The 24,628-nt window shown below is 32.6% G+C and overlaps 2 protein-coding genes across 3 annotated transcripts in view; both read left to right on the plus strand.

Moving 5' to 3' along the window:
* Positions 1-8,521: 8,521 nt before the first annotated feature.
* LOC111704529 (dihydropyrimidine dehydrogenase [NADP(+)]) lies at positions 8,522-14,328 on the plus strand. Of its 2 annotated transcripts, none has more exons than XM_023476784.1 (6): positions 8,522-8,551; positions 10,141-10,231; positions 10,817-10,861; positions 11,716-11,808; positions 12,680-12,723; positions 14,157-14,328. In XM_023476784.1, exons 2-6 carry the CDS (start codon positions 10,154-10,156, stop codon positions 14,311-14,313), a joined length of 417 nt encoding a protein of 138 aa, XP_023332552.1. In that variant the 5' UTR covers positions 8,522-8,551; positions 10,141-10,153; the 3' UTR covers positions 14,314-14,328. The 2 variants fall into 2 exon arrangements, with proteins under 2 accessions (XP_023332552.1, XP_023332553.1); XM_023476785.1 differs by having other exon boundaries at positions 10,153-10,231.
* Positions 14,329-14,843: 515 nt separating this feature from the next.
* LOC111704528 (dihydropyrimidine dehydrogenase [NADP(+)]) overlaps positions 14,844-24,628 on the plus strand; it is a 51,866-nt gene continuing 42,081 nt past the window's right edge. Inside the window, exons 1-7 of the mRNA XM_023476783.1 lie at positions 14,844-14,978; positions 15,327-15,429; positions 18,324-18,408; positions 19,213-19,270; positions 20,780-20,861; positions 21,454-21,545; positions 22,438-22,552. Coding sequence (XP_023332551.1) covers positions 14,952-14,978; positions 15,327-15,429; positions 18,324-18,408; positions 19,213-19,270; positions 20,780-20,861; positions 21,454-21,545; positions 22,438-22,552 — 562 coding nt within the window. The 5' untranslated portion in view covers positions 14,844-14,951. The remainder of the gene's footprint in view (positions 14,979-15,326; positions 15,430-18,323; positions 18,409-19,212; positions 19,271-20,779; positions 20,862-21,453; positions 21,546-22,437; positions 22,553-24,628) is intronic.

A 24,628-nucleotide genomic window follows, 5' to 3' on the forward strand; every position in this document is an offset into this window, starting at 1 on the left:
CAAAGATATAGGGATTAGAAAATCAGAGTTTGTAGCAAAACTTAGTTCCTTTTCTAGATCTTAGCTTTTTTACCAATTTACCAAGACGACTTTCTTTCTGCTTTATACTATAGTTATTTCTGCATGATAACAACAAATTTGTAGATTTTGAGAAAGGGAGAATTCATGAATTTAATTATGCAAATCATATGAATCCAAGTAAAGGAATTGAGTCTTTGTCACAAACATTAAATATCTAATTCTAATATCTTTGCAACCTGAGAGTGCAAACCTTTTATATTTAAGACTTAGATTATTTGATCTGACAGAATTCATTAGTTGCAAAGGTTTAAAGATTCGAAAATCTTGTTGCCAAATCCTTGTTTTTTTTCTTCAAATTAAACAAAGACGACTTTTTTTCCGCCTTATACTAGTTATATCTGCATGATACAAATTATAATTTGTAAATTTAGAGATGAAAAGAATTCATAAATTTAATTTATTCAAATTTACCGAATCCTTTTAGATTTTCAATGGAAATTGAAAGATTTCGTTGTAAACCTTCAATCATTAATAAAATTTAAAACTTAATAGTCACAGGGTTAAAAATATCTACCTATATATATATAAAGTAGCAGTCCCTGTTTGTCTGTGTGTCCGTGTGTCTGTTAAAAATATATACCTAAATATATCTAAAGTAGCAGTCCCTGTTTGTCTGTGTGTCCGTGTGATATCTATCTATATATATTTACTTGTTATAGCAAAGTTTAGTAGGTTTACTTGTTATAGTAAAGTTTAGTAGGTTTACTTGTTATAGTAAAGTTTAGTAGGTTTACTTGTTATAGTAAAGTTTAATAGGTTTACTTGTTATAGTAAAGTTTAGTATGTTTACTTGTTATAGTAAAGTTTAGTAGGTTTATTTGTTATAGTAAAGTTTAGTAGGTTTACTTGTTATAGTAAAGTTTAATAGGTTTACTTGTTATAGTAAAGTTTAGTAGGTTTACTTTTTATAGTAAAGTTTAATAGGTTTACTTGTTATAGTAAAGTTTAGTAGGTTAACTTGTTATAGTAAAGTTTAGTAGGTTTACTTGTTATAGTAAAGTTCAGTTTTAAGGCAAATCTGGGTCTCCATGAGCAATCTTTTTATTTCTGGACAATGTTTAATAACACTGTAAATAAGATTTTAATAACTATTATAATAAGCTTTGAAACAAAGCAAAAGTAAAAAAATAAAGTTGATTTCAATTTCATTTTCATTTTCAATTGAAAAAAAATTGGAAATATTCCAAATTTTTTGGAGAAAATCCGGCAGCCAATAAAAACACTATAGCACACGTGCTATAATATACAGCTGATTTAACATTATAACAAGATGATTACTTTATAGCACGGTGTTATAACATACAGCTGATTTAACATTATAGCAAGATGATTACTTCATAGCACGGTGCTATAATATACAGCTGATTTAACATTATAGCAAGATGATTACTTTATAGCACGGTGCTATAATATACAGCTGATTTAACATTATAGCAAGATGATTACTTCATAGCACGGTGCTATAATATACAGCTGATTTAACATTATAGCAAGATGATTACTTCATAGCACGGTGCTATATTATACAGCTTATTTAACATGATGGCATGATGATTACTTTTTATAAATAGCATGTTTATTATGAAATTCACGATGAAGTGAGTAAGAATAGTTTCATAAAAGCTCTAATTAAATTCGTATTTAAACCAACTAATCAAACTTGCAAAATTAGTGGAAATCTCAAAGTTCTTTAGAACCAGAAAGGTTATGAATAAAATTATAAATTTTATAATGTTCACAACAAAACTACGTTATGCTCTTCCAAACTTTCAGAAGAAAACTTTCTGTAATCATTGAGGTGCCATGTAAAAACTGAACACAAAACATCGCCCCTTTTATTTATTAATATTAACCCTATGTTTCCTCTCCTGTGGTTTTTTTCTAAATAACTTATAAATGCTTACATTAGAACGCTTAAACTTTTTTAATTTTTGAACATCATAGTTGTGCAGAACAATTTTTCCAAGAAAGCAAACATTTTTCTTATGCATGTAAAAAATACAATGAGCTACAAAACAAGATGCATTGTGATTAGATTAACTACGTTTATATCTAATTATGTTAATCCTTTAAATATGTACATTCAAGTTAAACTATGCTGTAAACATGTGTGGAGATAGCTTAACTATGTTATATCTATCCTTGCTAATCTTATGAATACGTACATTAAACTTAAACTACGCTGTATATATATATATATANCGTGTTTGATAGCTACGCTTGTGTCCCTGTGTGATATTTAGAGCCAATGAGATTGTGCTTTGAAATTTGGCATTGATCGTCTAAGAGCGTGTTTGATAGCTACGCTTGTGTCCCTGTGTGATATTTAGAGCCGATGAGATTGTGCTTTGAGATTTGGCATTGATTGTCTAAGAGCATGTTTGATAGCTATGCTTGTGTCCGTATTGACATTCAGAGCCGGTGAGATTGTGTCCTTTGGTTTGACATTGGTTGCTGAATAGTTTGTGTCATAGTTGACATTTATAGCTGATGGGTTGTACCTGGACTGATACAGTTCTAGACAAAATTTTAAGATTAATTACTGAATTTAGTACAGTCAAAAGTTGGGTCGGTGTTTCCAAAAAAATCAGAAATGCTAAATAATATTTATATCGATTAGGCTACAAGGCTAAAATTCATATATTTGAAAAGTCCATGAAAATATGGATTTAATAACATGAGTCTCTTGTTAATATTTGTCAGAATTTAAAATAATTATTTTAAAACATTTTTCCATTGTACTTCTTGAACTTTTTTAAAATTCTCCCTTGCACTCTTACCATTCAAGTTAGAGGTCTAATTTTTATCTTTTTTACATTTTTAATGACCAGGCATTCAGTTGGTCTTAGGACATATATTACACCTCCCTATCTCAACTCTATAGGACAAAATCATGGGGGGGGGGGGGTTGCCTACTAGGCAAAAATAGCCAAGCAGGGCTAGGGTTAAAACAACCTCAACCCTGAAACTGCTGATCTATACATAATAAATATTAATGCCTAAACTTTGGGAAAAGTTTAAAGAAAAATAAAGCAAACTTTGAACTAGAGAAAACAGACAACTCATTTTTTGTTTCTCCTGTTTGATCTTATCTAATTTTATTATTGGGAAGATGAAATATAGTTATTTGAAATTCCAAAGACCTACTTTTTGTACTTTTAGAAAGGTATTTTACTAAAGGCAATGTCCCAAACGGCAATATCCAAATCGTGCAATTTTCCAAGAAGCAACTTCCAAATCTTTATTATCCAAAATGGTATTTTTTATTAACCCTATTACCCCCTCCCCCCCCCCTGTTGGTTTTCTTTACATAACTCAAAGAGTGTCGGACTGAATTTTCCTAAATACCCATAGCCCTTTAGGCCTAAAACTAACTAAATGCCTGAGTTCTCAGGCACAGTGCCTGAATGACTACTTTTTCCTGGTGGTACAAACTAAGTCTTAATGTTTGACCTACTTTCAGTTGTCAGATTTTGATAACTTTTAGCTTTTTGGAAAGTGTATGACTTCAGAGAACGGATTGTACAAGTTTTGCGCAGAAATTTTTGCTAATTATTTGCATACAACCCGTTTTGTACTTGATGCTTCTCTACATTAGAATGATCAGTGGTTAATTGATATTAACATGTTTCCCATGGGTTGTAGGTTGAGGTTTTCCATAGCAAGCCTAGACCCAGAGAGGTAAAAAACCTCTGTTCTCCAGGTCAATATACAGCGTTGATAGACGAATGCATGCATTCCTTGTTGATTATCTTTTTTTCCTCTTCAATGTTTTTTTCATACCTTAAGTTTCTTACGTTTAACTTGGATTTGATATTTTTCTCTGTCTCCCTGTACTCCTGATAACCGTTAGAAGCGCCTCTGCAAAGACATAGGAAACCTAGAGTTGAATTGACTTTTTGCATATTTAAAATGGCATGGTCAAGGTCTTTTTAAAAATGTATATCATATCATTTTTTGGACATTTATTTTGCAAACATTTTTAATTTATAACTGGATTTGGAACTTTTTAGCAGATTCTAAAAGTAGAGCATAAGAGCTTTCCAATATTGTATTATTTTTCATATTAAATTTGGACATCAAACATGGGATTTAACCCTCAGCGTATCCCTGGTTTTCAAGTACCCCAGCAGGGATAGGGTTGATACACAACTTTTAAATTTACATTTAGTCATATTTTTTCATTGGTCCACACTTTCTATACATTATAGATGGTTACAATGTTATCCACATCAAATTCACAACATCAGGTTTAAAAGAAGAAACAAACCAGAGATGGAATTTAAAGAATTTGAGCCGCAGTTTAAATCCGCCAAAACCCGGTTTAAATTAAGCGCCGGCATTAATCTTGAAACATTTGATACAATTTTTAAGTGGAACTAACCATATTTAAACCGCGGCTTAAATTTAAACCGCCGCTCAAATTCTTTAAATTCGGCCACAGGATAATTTTACTTGGTTTAAATGTGGTCAGCAGATGTATGGATTTGAACAGTTAAGATTTGTTTCATTCTCTACTGCAGTTTTACGGCAAAATATGCAATATGCATACAAACCTGTTTCTGCAGGAACAAAATTTCAACAAGCAAAGAAAATAAATCTAAAATTTATTGATTTGTAACAAAGCAAATGGATCATTTAAATCCAAACGATTTACTCCGATTTAGAATTGAAAAAAAAAACACTGAATGACTGGACTGGTCCATATGCATTAGACTTTTAATAAATAGTGAACACGTTGACGTGTGATTGCCATAGATAAAGATAGATTGCGCATAAGACGACATTTTTCATCTTGAAAGATATAAGTGTACAGAGATGTTTTAAAGATATTCCTATTACATAGATTACCTAGGTCGGTTGTTAACATTGGCTGTTCTTATGTCATTGAGTACTTGAGGTGTACATGAGTTCTGTAGAGAGAAATTTAAGTTAGTATAGTCCTTTTCATGTCCTTCTTCAGTTCTCGTCAATATGATATATTGCTCAGTGAAATATTGTTGTTCAAATAGTTCCATTCCCGGAGTTATTTATGAAATCCATTAAAACACCAATTCACCCCGCTTATCATTGAAGTACACTTTGACTCCTAGAAGTATGAGTTCGCGGACTGTACAATTCTTGGTGATTTTGCGCACATAAGCTATCTATGTTTTTTATATTTATCTATGGTGATTGCACTTCACTAATGTTTAGACCTCAATGGATCAGATGTTTATTATTCTTCTTAAATGGACAGACCGGATATATAAGGTAGTTAAACTGAATATGCAGTGTTGTGGACAAATTCTTTAGGAATCATTTGAGACATTTAAACCTTTTTAAAGATCTGTAAATTCTGAGTTTGAGCGCAAAGTCGACGGTCAAAATCGTACTTTTTCGAAAATAAGTAATCATATTCAATTATTGATTCTGAAAACTTAACCACCCATATTAATAATTTTGAACGTCGACTTCGCGCTCAAACTCAGTAATTATACATCGTGGAAAGGTTTTATGTCTCAAATGAATCCTAAAGAATTTGTCCACAATACTGCATACTCAGTTTAAATACCTTACATACAGAGCCGGTCTGTCCCTTTAACAACATTTGCACAGTCTTGTATTTAAATTATATTAGTTAGAGAGACAGCCTATATTAGACAAAAATAGCCCAAAAGGGATCGATAGGGTTAATTATTAAATTGTGTGTTTTGAGAAAAACTCTCAGAGAGTAAATGACATTCCTTTGTAAAAAATAACAAATTATTTTTATTATTTATTATTATTTTTAAAAGGGGCGGGATTAAATGAAAATTGATGCATACCAAAAAACCAGCTTTTTATAAAGGAATAGTAATTTTTTTAATCATAGAAATTTTCTAATTGATTACATTTATTGTTTCGTTATTATAATTAATCTCTATATATATTTTATAACTAATCTCTATATATATTTTATATGTAAATCAAACTTATTTTTAAGTAACCAATTAACAATAAACAAATGTACTCTCCCAGACTGTTCAAATACAGAGATCCGTATGTACTGAGCTGGGAACTTTTGAATTGTCGATATCGGGATTAAGGTTTGATCCACTCTTTAAATATTAAAGAATGCTTGTTCTCCTCTTGTTAATAACCTCCAGATTAATTAAGCGATCGGGATTAAGGATATCCCATTCTTTGGTTCGTTATTACTTACACATACTCTTTTGGTACAGACACACATACATGGCGTTTCCGCCCTCTGAATTTGGCAGGTTGTCCATTTAAACAAATAAAAAATATTACGTAGTTTCTAGATTCCCTTAATACATGTTGTACACAATAGATTCAGCGTCAACCCTCCCCCTCCCCCCCCTGTATCTCACCCATTCTGTCCTATCTTCTTCTTAAATACAGGTTTTCAGAACCAGATCTGAGCTGCACTTTGCAGCCTTGTTTAATAACACATTCGATATTCTTCACAATATTTATCTTAATTTAATCTCAAAACATATTAAAGCAAATTCTAAATTTGAATTTAGCGCTAATCTCAGAATAAGAGACAGAGGTGTTAAAGTGTAAAGAATATTAAATATATACATTACATATATCGCAGTTACATATTGTATACGCTTCGGGTGAGTCCTCCTTAAAATAGAGCTTTAAATATTTTAAATTTTTTAATACGGTTAAATATTGCAAAATATGTTGGTAAAACTTGTATATTAATAATATTGTTGTTTTCCCGTTTCATCCAACTGGTGTGTAAAAAAGCGCTGCTATTGGGATTTAAAGCGATTTACGCCTTTACAACTGTTAAAAGGAAAATAGTTTCGTTCCCCTATTCGAAGTAAACATTTGCGATTAGAAATTACGGTACATTACAAACTAAATCTAGATTCAGGGGAGTGGGCTTCAGCTGGGGTTCCTTCTTAACCAACTAAATATTTGGTTTATGGAGTTTTCAGGTCCCGACGGGTGCTGAGCCCCGATTTTATGATGTCCCAGGAAAAAAAGTTTCTGGAAAAAAATAAACAAAAAAGCTTTGGGAACAAGTCCCAATTTTTTAAAGTCTTACGACAAAATGTAACTAAAAATAAAGTCCTTTGTTTTAGCTAGATTCCATGGGACTTTTTCCACAGGACTTTTTTAGTGCTACTTTTTGGCGGTTACCCTGAGCCCCCCCCCCCTCCTCTGAAAAGAAACAAAAGTTAAGCTCCCCCCACCCTGACAAATTCTTGAATTAGCCCATTACTAAATTTAAAAAATTGAAGTAAATTGTTAATTTTTGACTGAAATGTAATCAGAGCTGAAAACTTTAGAATGGTGGATATCGAGATTAATGCTCTTGATATTCTCTTTTCCTTAATCTCCAGATTAAATAATGCTTGTTCTCCCTTTGTTATTAATCTCCAGATTAATTAACTAATCGGGATTAAGGATATCCCATTCTAAAGTTTTCAGCTCAGAATAATTATTCAAACGTACGGCAAAGAAATCCTGGTAGAAAATGTGTACAAAATAAAAAAAGTATTTTTTGCTGAAGAATCTGTAAAATAGCTATTTGATTAAAAGGTTGGGGTTAGTTGGCTCTGACAGGTCAATTATTTTTAATTTTTATTCTGGTTTCGGCCTTGGATCTCAGCTTAAATAATGGTACAGGAACTTATGAGCTTTCAAAAAAATAACACGTTTAGAATACAGAAAGCTAAAAATGTTGACAATATGAAATGGGATAGTTTCTTATAAAATGTGCCATTCAAACACCCGCCACCTCCTTTAGAAAGATTAAAAAATATTAATCCTAACCAAAGCATTTTCGAATTTTTTAAGAACCGCGTTGGAGAATATTCGGCGTTTTTTAAGATACGGTGGTAGGCGATTATATCAATAATATTTACAAGCTTTATTCGTTCAACAAGTTTACAAGTAGTTAAAGGGAAGCTTTTCAAATTTACAGCTTCTCTTTTTTTCCATGTTTTTGTCTATCCATGCTGTTAAAAAGCTTGTTATAAATCAAAATTGAAATCGAAAGTCGTCTTCATTATACTGATTAAATCGCCTTATAACTCCGTATAATATACATGAAAGGTTGGGTTGAGTTCATACTGTACACTAGTACAGTGGTATTCTCGTTTTCGGCAATTCAAACACTATTTAAGAGATAAACACCAAGGGTTCGCTGGCCTCGATAATTAGTCAAAGTTTTATAGATTACAATCGTAAATTGAGGGTCACTTGAAATTATGTTTTCGAACAGTCCCTTTCAATTACACCTGTTATTCTTAGTTGTTTGGCAAAAATTCTAGTATTAGTCATAATTATGTTTATCAAAAGGTTGAGGAGTTTAAAAAGATAAAATCAAAATATGTTTTCAAAGATTATCACTGTTAGTGTTTAATCATGCATTTATAAAAAAAACTAAACTTTAAGTAGAAAACTTGATCAAACAATAATTTACGGTTAATTTCAGAGTATTTTGAGAATACCAATTTACGTTAAGGTAAGATGGTTTAATTTTTTTAAAACGTTACATTTTTAATTTTGAACATTTTAAACGTAAACATATCTTAAATTTTAATTGTTTTCCCTATAAAATGTTCAAAAATAAATTAGATGTTTACGTTGAAAGAACGCCAGAAATCTCTTACAAATGATACCATTTTATTTATTAAAACACTTTTGTGTAATTGTATTACTCTTGCGCTGAAAACTTTATTACTCTGCTGGGGTACTTGAAAACCAGGATATGCTGGGGGGGGGGGTCAATTTGACCCCCTCCCTCTAAATCCCATGTTTGATGTCCAAATATGACAAATAATACATTATTGGAAAGTTTTTGTGCTCTACTTTTAGAATCTGCAAAAAAATTTGCAAATTTGCAAAAATTGAATTTTTTATCGCAAAATTCAGTTATATAGTAAAAATGTTTGCAAAAAAAAATTTGTCCAAAAAATGATAAATTATACATTTTTGAAAAGCCCTTGACCATGCCATTTCAAATATCCAAAAATTTTTGCAAAATTTTAAATAACCTTATTTCTAATCAAGAAAAACTAAAAATGTGCAAATTTCCTTTGACAGGTTGTTTGCAAAAAATGTGCAATTTTTTGTTCGCAAAACTTGTGCAATTCGTTTCCTTATGTCAAAGGCTTTCCAAAAAGCTAAATTTTATCAAAATCTGACAAGTGGAAGTGGGTCAAAACAAAGATTTAGTTTGTTACAGGAAAAAGCAGTCATTCAGGCAGTGTGCCTGAGGACTCAGGCATTTAGTATTAAAGCCCGGTTTTAGGCCTAAAGGGAGGGCTTTGGGTATGTAGGAAAAGTCAGAAAATTTCAACAGCCTCAGACCAATACTTTTTGAGTTATGTAAAAAAAACAGGGGGGGTCAAATTGCCCCCCCCCCCAGCAGGAATATGGTTAATCCCGATCGCTTAATCTGAATATCATGTGCACACTGGACAATTTTGATTTTTCTTCATAATCCTCTTTTTTTTTATATCCCTACTGTATAAAAGTTACGTTTGATAACAATTACAGATACGATGCTATATCGATTGGACTAATATCCGATTGAACTAAAGTCAGCTGTTCACAAGCCGACTTTAGGAGCATTTAAACAAATATAAATTAAATCATGTTAATATGAACTTATTAACAACTATCTTAGTTTTATCACATTTGAGGACCAAAAGCAATTTTGAACGTTAGTCTTAATAAACATTAATCCAAAACTTACGTTAGTTCAATCGATCATTAGTTCTATTGATATGACACCATCAACACCAGAAATGTGCAAAAATTAAAAACCGGTTTTTCAAAAGTTAAAGAATGCATCTCTAATAATCTCTAGAAATTAATCTAAAGACTAAATTAATCTTGATATTAGCAAAAGAGAGGATCAAGCATTGATCTCGATAGCAACCATTCTAAAGTTTTCGGACTCTGGTTACTTCTTGGTTTCAATCATAATATTTAACAGTTTTTTATTCTTCTCAATAGCTCTTAAACAAGAGAAGTTATTAATGAAAGCATAATGATTTCAATCTTATGTACAATTTACTTCAGTTTGAAGAAATTATTAAATTCTAGGTTATTATCCAGGATGGCTCCAGTATCTAATGAGGGTATGGTTAGCAGAGAACCACCAGATATTGAAAACCTCCTTCATCTAAACCCAAAGGAACAAAATTCAATTAAAACATAACTTTTAAACATGATGTTGATATTTCAAACCATTAACTCTACTTTATATCAACGTTCAGGTTGCAAAGATTTACGGATTAAGAATCTTCAGTTTGCGGTGGTTAATTCAGAACATTAACCCTACAAAGGCTGGGAGTCTGAATCTATGTATAGCCTTGGGGGGCCTTAGAGAATAGCTAATAGAAAAAAATTAGACTTTAGTAGTTTGGGTGCCAGGGAGGGTTGAATAAAATGTCTAAAAAAGGGTCAACATTTTTTTTTGGTTTAAACAAATATGTAAGTGTGACACATGTTTTTACATGCATTTTTAAAGGGATTTTTAAATATATAGTTTTTAGATCTGTAGCTTTAGTCATAAAAAAAATTATGGGCTATTTTAGATTTTTTTTTCACAAACCAGACTTTTTACGCTGGGACAAACTACAGGGGGGGGGGGGGGGCAAACGCTCCCCAGTCAGCCCGTTTAGGGTTAAGTTAAAACTTGCTATTTTCTTCTCATTGTTTTCCAAATTTCTTGCGCAGAAAAGTCCACATTGTTTTACCATCTATTTTGTTTTAAAAGATTAAACCCTACGCAAACGCTGTTCCTTCTGCAGTAACAAAAAAGGTAAGAATCTATTTTTGATACAGTCGACGTCGTATATATCAATACAATGAAAACGACTTCTATTAAAATTTTGATTTCTACCAAGCTTTTCAAACAGCACTAGAAACTCATTGACATGTAAACAAAGAGAAGTTGCAAATCAACAGCTTCTTCTGGTTTACTTTTAAACTTAAAATTAACAAATAATTGTTATTTGGAATCAAAGCATTAATAAAAGTCGTCCTCATTGTATTGATATAATCGCCGACCATTATAAAAAGAACTTATCACCTACTTCAAACTTTAACTTATAACTCCTATATCTTTGCAAACTGATAGTTTTTTTTTTATATTCAAGACTTTGACTGGAAGCTTTATGAGAAGTTCAAAGTTTGAAATATCGAATGTATTTAAGATCAAATTGAAAATTTTACGGACTTAATAAAATTGACGAGTTCTTCAGTTTCTTTATCAAACAACTATTTATTCAACTTATTACAATCATTATCATTTCTCCACTCTCGAATTACAGAAGGTAAATAAAAAATATTAACACCAATTATTACTTTTTTAGCCATGGTTGACACAAGGTAATAGAAAAAAAATTATATCAGCAAAAAATACATCCATTCAGATTAACCATTTTTTTATAAATACATAATCATATAAATAATAATTTATCTAAAAACATACAAATAAATAAAAATATAAATTTAAATTGATGCATCATACAGATATACAGTTTATCAATACTGTTCCCTTTTTGACTTGGTCAAGACAAGTGTATTTTTGAAATGAATGATCTCGTTTCTCTTTTTCTTATATTTGCTGACATATTTTTACCTTTGCTCAAAAGGAAAAAAATCTTTATCCAGGCTAAGAAGCACTGGAAGCGTAATGAGGATAAAGCAGAAAACTTGTCTTGTTCGTCGTGTGACCCTCTTTACAAAAACTTTGAAGATATCAAGGTAGATATTCATTATTTGGTTTACGAAAGACCCATAAAACTCTAGAATTTAACTGGTTCAATGAAAACGACACAAAGCAATTGTGCATTTTACACAGGATATAGATCAATTTTACACAGGATACAGATCAATTTTACACAGGATACACATCAATTTTACACAGGATACAGATCAATTTTACACAGGATACAGATCAATTTTACACAGGATACAGATCAATTTTACACAGAATACAGATAAATTTTACACAGGATACACATCAATTTTACACAGGATACACATCAATTTTACACAGGATACAGATCAATTTTACACAGGATACAGATCAATTTTACTAAAGAGTTGATTTTTAAGCTACTGATACAACTATTTGATTGTTAAAACATCGATCAAATACATAAAAGATTGATCAAATGTCGTCTTCTTTTTCAAGCCGAGTTTCATGGGTAACCTTGTACAATCTTAATAAATTTTTAATTTCATAGGTAACACCAAGGTTATAATGCAAGGAAAGTATAAATGCAGTTGCGTATACTCTGCGTACATATTGAAACCAGTTCTGTAATTTGTAAACAAGAATAGATGCATCAGCGTTCGTTTAGTATCCGAGGAGGTTAAAAGCATCAAATTTTGATAATTTTGATAATTTACATAATAGTTTCCTATGACCAGAATATGTCATTGCTTTTTTATGTGAAAGATTAATCCCATGTCATTCTTCGACATCCGTCTTGTGTTTATTATCGCCCAGAGACAGTACACTGCAGTATAAAAGATGCGTACACCTCTGAGATAACTTTCCCTGCATTATATTCTTGGGTTACACTTTACAAATACAAGTTGAAATATAAAAAATAAAAAATATTTTTAGCACACTACTCTAAGCGAGAGAGGAGCACTGAGGGAGGCGGCCAGGTAAAACCAGGAATACAATTTTATAAGTACTTGAGTTAAACATTTTAGTGGGGATTTTTATGCCTTTATTTTCTCACAGGGTGAATAATTTTCATGGAGTAAGAAAAGCATTTTATTTCAAATTGTTTAGTTTAAGCATTTTCATTTATTACACTATGCCAAATTTTGATCCTGAAATGTGCAAATATATGCAAAAACACCAACCAAAAACGACCTAAAATGAACCGAAAACGAACTTAAAACGAACCAAAAACGAACCAAAAACGAACCGAAAACGAACCATAAACGAACCAAAAACGAACTAAAAACGAACAAAAAACGAACAAAAAACGAACCAAAAACAAACCAAAAACGAACAAAAAACGAACAAAAACCCAACCAAAACCGATCCAAAAACGATCTAAAAACAGAAACTGTCAATGTCATAATGATTGTTTTTTTCCTTTTTTAGGATTGGCATATTGCAAAGATTAAAATTTAGCAAACTTTTACAGAATGCAGTTTTGAAATCTAGAAAGTTTAATCAAATTTTAAAAAACGAAACAAAACTAAAAAAAGAGTATGTATAGTGAGATAGGAAAATTGAAAAGTTTAGAGAAAACAATTTGAAATTAACTCCTTTTCTTATACTATGCAAAATGTTCACCCTGCGAGAAAATAAAAGCTGAAAAAGACCAAAAACAAACCAACTAAATTGCTTAGCTTGTAGCAGGCTCTACATGTGCTTTGTACTAACAAAAGTTGGTCTTAAATTCAGTTGTACAGAAATTTAATGTTTTTAAACAATTTTTACCGACAACCATTATTTATTATTCAGCCTTCCAGCTATTTTGTAAAGTCGTGTTATTGTTGTTTTTGTCTCTAAATTTTGTCTGGTTCAGAAAGAATGTTTTGCATACACAATAATATTATCTTCAGCAGTTATATCAGGATTTTTTATTTCTATTTTCATTACTATGTATATGTACTTTTTATTAGAATATCCCAGATAGATTATACAAGTACAATAGTGTGAAACACAACAAAGAAATGGACCAATTATACATGACGAAGACAACATTTTCTTCCATTAGTTGGCATGTTTTCTTAGATTAAATAAAAAGTGTAAGATCAGAAAATAAAGGATTAAGATTTCCACCCCTATGCATGGTTTTTAAATTAATCAAAAAATCAATCGTTTAGTTTTGTTTAGTTTTAAAAACGATGAAAAAATAACGAAATAATCGTTATGAAAACTATCGTTTAAAAAAAACGAAAAACGATAGAATTTCTAAAGACGGCCATTTTTAAATGTCAATATTTAAAAAAAATATCGTTTTTAAAAACGATTATTTAGTTTTTCGTTTTTTTTTCTATGTCGTTTCTAAAACGAAGACCTCATTTATCAAAAAAGTGGAAACGATCCATCCCTTTGTAACCGGATTTACACCTAGGTGCTTGAAGTGCGCGGATGCCCCGTGTCAGAAGAGCTGTCCAACCCAGCTTGATGTAAAGAGCTTTATTGGTTCTATTGCAACCAAAAACTATTATGGAGCGGCTAAGGTAAAAGTATTCATCAATATCAAATCAGAAATCGAATTTTCTGGCTGAACTGTCTACCACCGGTGGTTCAAATTTGAACCTCCAACGGTTCGGATCCTTCCCTAAAAATCAAACCAACATTAGGTGTTTCAGCGACTCAGTTCAAATTCTTTAAATTCGGTCTCAAGGACATTGGATTTAGATATGCCATTGCACAGACGAATCAAACTGAGAAGATTATTCTCCCCTCTGGATTTCCCGGGAATATTTAGTCCATTTTCAAGATTTAAGCCGGCGGTCAATTAAAACCGGACCAGCGCGGTGGGTGCAATGATTTCGAATAAATGAGACACTGGTAGAAGATATAGATCGAAAGCAGAGAGCAGAGGAAAGATATTTGCAATGAGGAAATTTAGAAAAAATGGGTTAAGGAAATGGGAAGTGATTGAAAAGTGAAAGTAAAATAGAAAATAAACAACTTGTAAACGGTGATAATGGCCAATATTTCAATATCAATGGAAAAATGTTGTGTTCAAGTTTTTTGTAACAGTCATTAAATGTAGTTGGATAATGGGCAACTTATAAATTGACGAACTAAATGTATCATTATATGGGGTTGTTTAGACTTGTGTGTGGGAGGTTGCAACCTTGCAGCTGCAGAGGAGGGTGCAATTAATATTGGAGGATTGCAACACTTTGCTGTTGATATGTTCAAGCAAATGAAAATTTCCCAGGTAAAACATATTTTGCCTTGAAATAAAATACAAAAATCAATCTTCTATCTATCTATCTGTCTATCTATTTATCTATCTATCTATCTATCTATCTATCTATCTATCTATCTATCTATCTATCTATCTATCTATCTATATATCTATCTATCTATCGATCTATCTATCTATCTATCTATCTATCTATCTATCTATTTATCTATCTACCTATCTATATAATCTTCCAATTAGAGGTGAATCCTGAAATCAGTGCATAAACAGTAAAGAGTACAGGGAAATTTGTACCTCTACTCAAGCAATGATAAAGTAAAACCTGAAATCTGAAGTCTGATATATTTTGTTTTATTGTAGGTTCTGCCTCCTGATGTTCCTGCCGATGTTGGTGAAAGCTACCGCTGTAAGATTGCTCTACTTGGCTGTGGACCTGCTTCAATATCTGCAGCAACTTTTCTAGGTAAAGCCTTTCACTATGCCATTGGTCGGCCCTCGTACTGTACCCACCTTCTTGGATTAATTCTGTACCGGCCTGAAATTTCTAAAATTGGTAGATTGGTACACTGAAGCAATATTTGAGTAACATTTTTTTAAAGACTTAAAACAAATTAATCCATTTAAATTTTCAAAACTGGATAAACTCCAGGGCTTGGTCACATTTTTTCCAATCCATAGTTCATAGTTATTCAGCCAATCCACTCATAAAAAAATTAATACATATTTTGTTTATATTAGCTTTACAACCCAGTTTTCCCTGGAAACAGAATTTTCTAGAACAAACCCGTTGTTCTAAAGAGTTTCCCATTTAAATCTGAGGTGAATCTACAGGATCATAAATGATGATCAGTCATACGAACAATCACCAAAACAGAGATTATAACTTATATATATATATATTTTAGCATTTCAGAATAGACATATATAGATAAAGAGCATACCTATATACAAGGTTAAGAACTCCTCACTACTAGATTGCAGATTTTAAACTTTCTTGTTCCCGCATTTCTTCTTTCTGTGGAAGACAAAATTTGGTCACCACCCACAATATATAATATATACGTTTGGATTATATCTCTGCATCCAAAAAACGTCGAAACTGATGAAACGATCAGGCCCAAAGGCATTTTTACTGCTATTACCTTTAAACATTCAGAGAATTGTAAGATTCTCTCAAGGATTGTTGGAAACTATTCTAGCATAACAGAAGCATACTCTCTCCATTTCAAAAGCAATTCCTTTTTAGCGGGTTTGAGGAAAAATATCTTTGAATAAAAATGTCTGACAGGTTTTCCATTCTCTAAATTCAATTTATCTTAATATGATCTACAAACTTTTAAAACCAAATTGAAATATAAGATAGGGTTCTATTTAAACTGTATGTTTATGTTCATAAATCATGATATATATTTGTTTAGTTTTTTAAATCCTGAGGCATTAAACTTCAAAATGGTTTAACTACACTCTAATTACTTCCATGTTCCTTTCGAAGATTTAGTTTTCTAAACATTTCTGATCATTTGTTATTAAAACAATAATAAAATGAAATGTTGAAGGTTTCCATCATCACATTTCAAAGATATTGGATTAGAAAATTTAGATATTGTGCAGGCTAATATGTATTTTATTAATTAACGTTTTAGAACGTGTTTGAATATTTCACTGCACAAAGTGTTCTTAGCCCAGATTTAACGAACTACCTACAGCTGCGCCAGTTCAAATTTGAATCACTGATTCAAATCCTTTCTTAATTATTAACTCTAAATCGGCGGTTCAAATAGACCCGGCAGTAGATAACTCTAATTCACTTAATTCAATTCTAGCCACCCAACCAGAGGCCGAATTTAAAGAATTTAAGCCGCGGTTTAAATTTAAGCCGCCGCTCAAATATGGTTGGTTCCACTTAAATTTGTATTAAATTTTTCAAGATTTAAGCCGGCGGTCAATTAAAACCGCATTTTTGGGGGAGTTAAGACGTGGCTTAAATTCATTAAATTCGGACACAGGATTAAACTACTTTTAATACAGAGAAAAATCAATCAATGACACTTAATTTTAATATTTGGCCTTTTTATAGTTTTTTTTTATGTTTTACTTGATTTTTAAATGATTTTTGTAATTCCGATTCTTATCCAGTCTGCCAATGTTAAGGATTTAACACTGAGGTTTAAAACTCTAATAATCGAAGAACATTTTATCATTTTCCGCCAAATAATTTTGTACTCAGATAGATTTTCCTCCCAGTTTAAATTTTCAGAATTTCAAATATTGCATTTTACAAATTTTATTATTATTTTCATAATTGTAATTATATTAAACTTATTATGATTTTTAACTATCTAAACTTAAAATCGTTGAGGAAATTTTATTTTAAGGATGCTTTTAACTACAATTAAATTCTTATATAAGACACCGACAGAATTTATATAAATTGAATTTGAAGCTGTCTTGTATTTACGCTCTCAGTTCAGAGGGATATGTGTAATTAACATAAACATAATCAATATTTCGGTGTTGAAACGTTTTGGTCGGTAATGAAAAATCTTTAAATTTATTTTTTGTCGGATCGAGGAAATGACTAGCCCTGAAAGGCTGAAATACATGAAACAAATATAGCTCTTAACTGTATAATATTTTTAAGACAAGCTTTAAAAAAATAGTAAGTAATTATTTCCTAATTAAATGTTGTATAACTTAATATAATTGCATTTTTTTCAATGTATTGGCTAAGTACTTCTCATTAGAAGCTAACTGCTAATTAATAATTAACTAGTAAATAGGGGGGATGCATTGCGCAATTATCAACCCTAATGGCTGGGGGGTCTGAATCCGGGGGGGGGCGTTTGGCGCTTCCCCCCCTCAAGAAAAAGGCCCTATAGAATAGTTATAGGGTTGAAATGCATGTTCATTGCCCAATTTTTCAAGGCCAGCTCAAAGTAAAAAAAATTGGGTGCTAGGGAGGGTTGAAAAAATGCATAAAAAAGATTAAAAAATGAGAAAAAAAATATTTTTTGTTTTAAACAAATATCAAAATTAAAAATATAGTTTTTAGATCTATATTACAGCTATTTTAGATTTTTTTCCACAGACCGGACCCTACCCTATAAATAAAAAAAAATCCTTTAAATTACTATTCATTAAAAGTCACAAAATTTCTTGGTGATAGTGTCAAAAATAAGAGTACTAGGACAAAAAGAACTACAGGGGGGACGCCAAACGCACCCCTTCCCCAGCCTGTTTAGGGTTAAGTCTGTGTATGATGGATTTGCACGAAAAGCTCACGAAAAAATACAAAATATACTTTTGCTAACTTATTGTAATTTTGTATATTTGTGAATATCAATATGAATGATGTAGGAAGACTGGGATATCAAAATATTACAATATTTGAGAAAGAAGATTATTTCGGAGGACTCAATACATCAGAGCTACCAGCATATAGGTAATATACGGCAAATTCATATTAATTGTTTAATTAATTCTTTTATTCTAGGCTTCTGTTTTTTAACTTTTATTGTGGCTTTATAAGTGTGAATGCATTGTCTTTTCGTACATTATAAAACAATAAAAAATGTCTAGGATTCATTATTTTTTTCGTGGATTTTCAAAACTTTGGCGTTTATTGGATACGGAAACAATTTCAATAAATTAGAAATTTAACCAGATTCTTCAATGGTATCTCTGGCATTTTTGAAAAAAAAAACATTTGAAAAATGGTAGGACCAATTTTGTTATGTTTTAAAAAAGACATTGCTAAACTTAGGTGTTAGGTACTTTCCTAAAGGATTTTTCTTAAGTGGCAACTTCCCAAGTGACAATTTCCCAAATTGCAACTTTCCAAATGAGCTATTTCCCAACCGGTAACTTTCCAAAGGTTAATTAAGGCCCTTTGAGGCGCCGCTGGCTGCAATGGTGGCTGAGCGCTGCGGCTAGGATGAGCTAGGAGGTCAAGCGCCTCGGCCAGAACATGCCGGGGCCGAACGCTTCGGCGAGGACAGACTTGGGAAGTTGCCGCTTGGGAAATTGCACATTTGGGAAGTTACTTCTTAGGAATAATCCTTTGGGAAAGTACCTATAAACATCTAAAATTAGGTTACCTATAATGAATGCCCCAAGATACACTTAATACTTTAAGTATTTCAAATGTTAGAAGATTTTTAACCTTTTATAAAGAAATTAATTGTTCTATCAATAAACTTTTACGCTTTTGATGTAAATCAAATTATCCTGAATAAATATTGTTCAGGCTACCCTACGATGTTGTCAACTTTGAGATAGATTTGATGAAAGATGTCGGAGTCAAGGTGAGCGTGGAATTAAAGATTTTGCATGGTTAGGGGAATAAAGTGAACTTAGGATATAACTAGATTAATTATCAAGATTAATTTGTATCCCTCTCAAAAATTTAATATTTTAGCTAAGCCGGAGTGATTAAGGAGTGGGTGCAGGGACGCCATGAGCCTCGCCAAATCGTCTCCGAGCCTCTGGATTCGCATTTGAATATTTAAAATGACCTGAGGCCAAATTTAACGATTTTGAGTCGCGCGGCTGAAATTTAAGCCGGGGCTCAAATATGGTTGGTTTCACTTAAAATTGTATTAAATTTTTCAAGATTTAAGCCGGCGCTCAATTGAAACCGGTTTATGGGGATTTGAGACGCACTAAAAATAGATATTAGAATAGATATTATAGAATTTATGCATAAATGTTTTAGAAAAAAAAAATGTTTTCTTGGATAATAAAGTTAACACTGCATAACTATTTAGATTAAATATTTTCTTTGAATAATGTTATTTATTGCTTTTATCTATATCTATTCTAACCTTTAGGGTGTAGCGCTTGGTTCTTTAAAATACTAATCTGTGGATACAGAGGCTTGTAGCGGCCCTGCACCCTGATAGCGCCGAATGAAGGATTTATATCTCTAATTGGATAATGAGATAGATAGAATGATATATGTTACCGCCATACTATCTTTATTGGTTCAGAATAGACAACAAACACATGACTGAACCATGCTTGGATCAGGCGCTAATGGACTCGGCATATAGGAGAGCTCCATCGTGTGATGTAATGCTATTCTTCAAATAATGCCAAGTACCTTGGTTCATAAGAATTTAATTTTGATATTTTGATAATAATGCCAAGTACCTTGGTTCATAAGAATCATTTTGATATTTTCAATAACTTGTGTTTAGAACTGTTGGTCCATAAGCCATGTTATTTAATAGTTTTTAAAGGGACTGAAAGCGTAATTTCATGCGACTTTCCATGCAAAGATGACAATGCCCGATTTACAACGATACCCTGAAAAGCTTTGTCATATAAAACATAAATTATAAATTCATGTTTTTGTTTCTTAAAATTTTTCATTTCATTTTCGGTTTCTCTGCATAAGGGATTTGCACATGCATTTCTTGCTTATAAGAAGCAATTAAGTTTAGATTAAGGTTTTAATAGTAATGTTGTGAATCGGACATTGCCATCCTTGCATAAAGGGTCCCTTTAAGTCACGCTTACACTCCCTTAAAGATGAAGATAACGACAGATAACTTCTTTTCGTGAAAAAAGTGGAGACTGTGAATTTGCAGCTTTGAGGAACCAAAATTTCAACTTTTCTATTTATTGAATTGCGTGTATAGAAAAATATTTTCGATAAATTTAAAAAACAAAATCCCATATATAAAACAAAAGAATCTGCAAAATCTTAGATTAATTATTAAACTGTACAAATAAAATTATTGAATCTGTACTTTTTCTTAATCTCTATATTTAAGCATAATACATAAATAATCTTTTTTTCTTGTTTGAAGATTGAGACTGGAAGAATGCTCCATAATTCAGATCTTACTTTGCTTAAACTCAAGAATGACGGATTTGCTGCAGTCTTTATTGGTAACTAAACAAGAAATTGATTATAGTGCTTACATATCTACATAGAATAAATGCATAGTTAGATCTGGGCACGTTTTGCCTTTTTTCTAGTCGTTTGTTGAGGAAGCCGTTCGATTTTTAGCAAATAACGGAACGTTTATTTCGTTAACGGTATTTTCCGTTTTTTTAACGAAAGCTACCGTTTATTAACTGTCTCAATATAATTAACGACGTAAAAGGCAGATATTTCAGAAATCGTTGCCTAAAACTATATGATTCAAAGCATTTGGCACACACCCTGTAACACTCACTGTTCTAGCTGTACATAATTCTATACACTACACTTTTTGTTCTCAAATTCTCTTACTTGTTATGCAATATCCCTCATGTTCTTGGTTAAATTTTGAAATCAAAGTTTTGTTTGACGCCCAATTAACCACTAATATATTATCGATTACCAGAATTTTGTATAGACAGTAGAAACCGTGTTCGTAGACTCTATATGTGTGTTCTTTGTTTTGCACACATGGCTTCGTTCCGTATTACTCTTGCATGTGCTCTTGTAATTGCTTAATTAATTTCAGACATAAGGTATTTGATTATAATGTTCTAGGTATTGGAAACCCTGAACCTAAAACTATTCCTATATTTACTGGTTTAACTGAGAATATGGGATACTATACATCGAAATCCTTCCTGCCTCAGGTATCGTACTAAGGGAGAAAACCATAAAAATAATTTTGAAAACCTAGGAAATCTGAGCAATGTTGAAATATTCTGAGGAATCATGGTTTTCTTCTAAATTAAACAGTTTATGAACCTTTATTATCTATATTATTTAATAATTACTCATTTAAGTTGATATTTTAATCATTCCTATAAGGGTGGTAGGGTGTCAAAAATGTTTAATTCGAAATGAAATTCTTTTCACTTAATGTGCAACTTTTCTTGTCTTTGAACTCATGTCACAGGACGCATTTGGGCATTAATGTTATGTTAATTCAGTAAATAAAAATTAAGATAAAATGATATAAAAAAGTTTTTAAAGTATTCAAAGTCGTTTTTTAAATACCTTGTTGTGCAAAAGGCTTTTTTTACAAGATTGTTTACCAAGAATTTAAAAATGTTGAAACTGAAAAACAATGCTTTATTAAAAACAACAGAACAGAACAACAGAAGGAAATTATATTTTCTTAATCAATTTTGAGAAGCATGTTTTTATCAGAAAATAGGGGGGAAAAGCCAGTAAGTGACTGCTGTTGTTGTTGTTGTATCCATAAAATCATATTAGCGTATATAAACAAGGAAAATAAAGAAGATTTGAATTGGCCACATAATGAATGGATTTGCTCAGTTATTACATCACCCTGGCCGATTTGAGTGTTGGTAGGTGCATGTTATGTCATTCAGCATCCGATAACGACTGTTATTTATACCATCGGACTTAATGCTGGGAGCAAGCAAGGTGTTTATTGCTAAATTGCGATTTTATTAGCAATCTTGGAAGGAGGGTTTGAACCACCGCCCTACATACTGTTATCAAAATGACGCTACTCACTAAGCTACGAAGCTGCTATTTCACTACATTACTGTCTAGGTATCCCGTGCCTCCAAGCCTGGAATGTGTGCCTGTAAGAGCCAGCTGCCTGAAATATGGGGGAATGTTATTGTGCTAGGTGCTGGAGATACTGCATTCGACTGTGCAACTTCGGGTACTGTTGAAGGGACAGTGTATAATTTCAATTGACTCTCCGTGAAGCAAAAATAGCATTGCCCGATTCACAACGTTAGACTTGAACTATAATCTGATAAAAATTGTGGAATATGATGTCGTTTTCCCAACTTGAAAAGTGTTTATTTCTGTGAATTTCCCCATTATAATGCGTAAGCAACTGTACCTATAGAAACGTGAAATGAAATAGACATTTTTAATTTAGCAAAAACATACAAGGGTACATCGGGGATCAGGCATTGCCATTTTTGCATGAAGGGTCACATGAACTTAAGCTTACAGCCCCTTTAATTAAATGGCTCAATTGATTTCACGCATAATATTAGTGACAACGTACTCTTGGCTCTTTTATGGTAATGCTCAGAACCAACGTTTTTTTAAATGTTAATTCTTCGTAGCGACGGTTGTAAAATTACATAAAACATTAGTTTGATATAAATTGCAGACTTTATAAATGATTAGTTTGCCTACAAAACATATTTTATTTGTTTTTAAAAATTACACTATTTCTTCTGTTGCAGTGCAGAAAGTTGCAACATTTAGCATTTGTATTTAGAATGAAATCTAGGGATTCACAATACCAGCTTGCAGGACTAGTGGTTCTTGGGATTCATTATACCAGCTTGCAGGACTAGTGGTTCTTGGGATTCACAATACCAGCTTGCAGGACTAGTGGTTCTTGGGATTCATTATACCAGCTTGCAGGACTAGTGGTTCTTGGGATTCACAATACCAGCTTGCAGGACTAGTGGTTCTAGGGATTCACTATACCGGCTTGCAGGACTAGTGGTGCTAGGGATTCATTATACCGGCTTGCGGGACTAGAGGTTCTAGGGATTCACTATACCAGCTTGCAGGACTAGTGGTTCTAGGGACTCACAATACCGGCTTGCAGGACCAGTGGTTCTAGGGATTCATTATACCAGCTTGCAGGACTAGTGGTTCTAGGGATTCACAATACCGGCTTGCAGGACTAGTGGTTCTTGGGATTCATTATACCAGCTTGCAGGACTAGTGGTTCTAGGGATTCACAATACCGGCTTGCAGGACTAGTGGTTCTAGGGATTCATTATACCAGCTTGCGGGACTAGTGGTTTTAGGGATTCACTATACCAGCTTGCGGGACTAATGGTTCTAGGGATTCACTATATCGGCTTGCAAGACTAGTTGTTCTAGGGATTCACTATATCGGCTTGCAAGACTAGTTGTTCTAGGGATTCACTATACCAGCTTGCAGGACTAGTGGTTCTAGGGATTCATTATACCAGCTTGCAGGACTAGTGGTTCTAGGGATTCACAATACCGGCTTGCAGGACTAGTGGTTCTAGGGATTCACAATACCGGCTTGCAGGACTAGTGGATCTAGGGATTCATTATACCAGCTTGCAGGGCTAGTGGTTCTAGGGATTCATTATTCCAGCTTGCAGGACTAGTGGTTCTAGGGATTCATTATACCAGCTTGCAAGACTAGTGGTTCTAGGGATTCACTATATCGGCTTGCAGGACTAGTGGTTCTAGGGATTCATTATACCAGCTTGCGGGACTAGTGGTTCTAGGGATTCATTATACCAGCTTGCAAGACTAGTGGTTCTAGGGATTTACTATACTGCGACCGGCTTGCGGGACTAGTGGTTCTAGGGATTCACTATACCGGCTTGCAGGACTAGTGGTTCTAGGGAATCATTATACCAGCTTGCAGGATTAGTGGTTCTAGGGATTCACAATACTGGCTTGCAGGACTAGTGGTTCTAGGGATTCATTATACCAGCTTGCGGGACTAGTGGTTCTAGGGATTCACTATACCGGCTTGCAGGACTAGTGGTTCTAGGGATTCATTATACCAGCTTGCTGGACTATGGTTCTAGGTATTCACTATACCGGCTTGCTGGACTATGGTTCTAGGTATTCACTATACTGGCTTGCGTGACTAGTGGTTCTATGGATTCACTATACCGCGACCGGTTTGCGGGACTAGTGGATCTAGAGATTCACTATGCTGGCTTGCAGGACTAGTGGTTCTAGGGATTCATTATACCAGCTTGCGGGACTAGTGGTT

Source organism: Eurytemora carolleeae, unplaced genomic scaffold (genome assembly GCF_000591075.1).
Source record: "Eurytemora carolleeae unplaced genomic scaffold, Eaff_2.0 scaffold613, whole genome shotgun sequence".
Classification (NCBI taxonomy): domain Eukaryota; kingdom Metazoa; phylum Arthropoda; class Copepoda; order Calanoida; family Temoridae; genus Eurytemora; species Eurytemora carolleeae.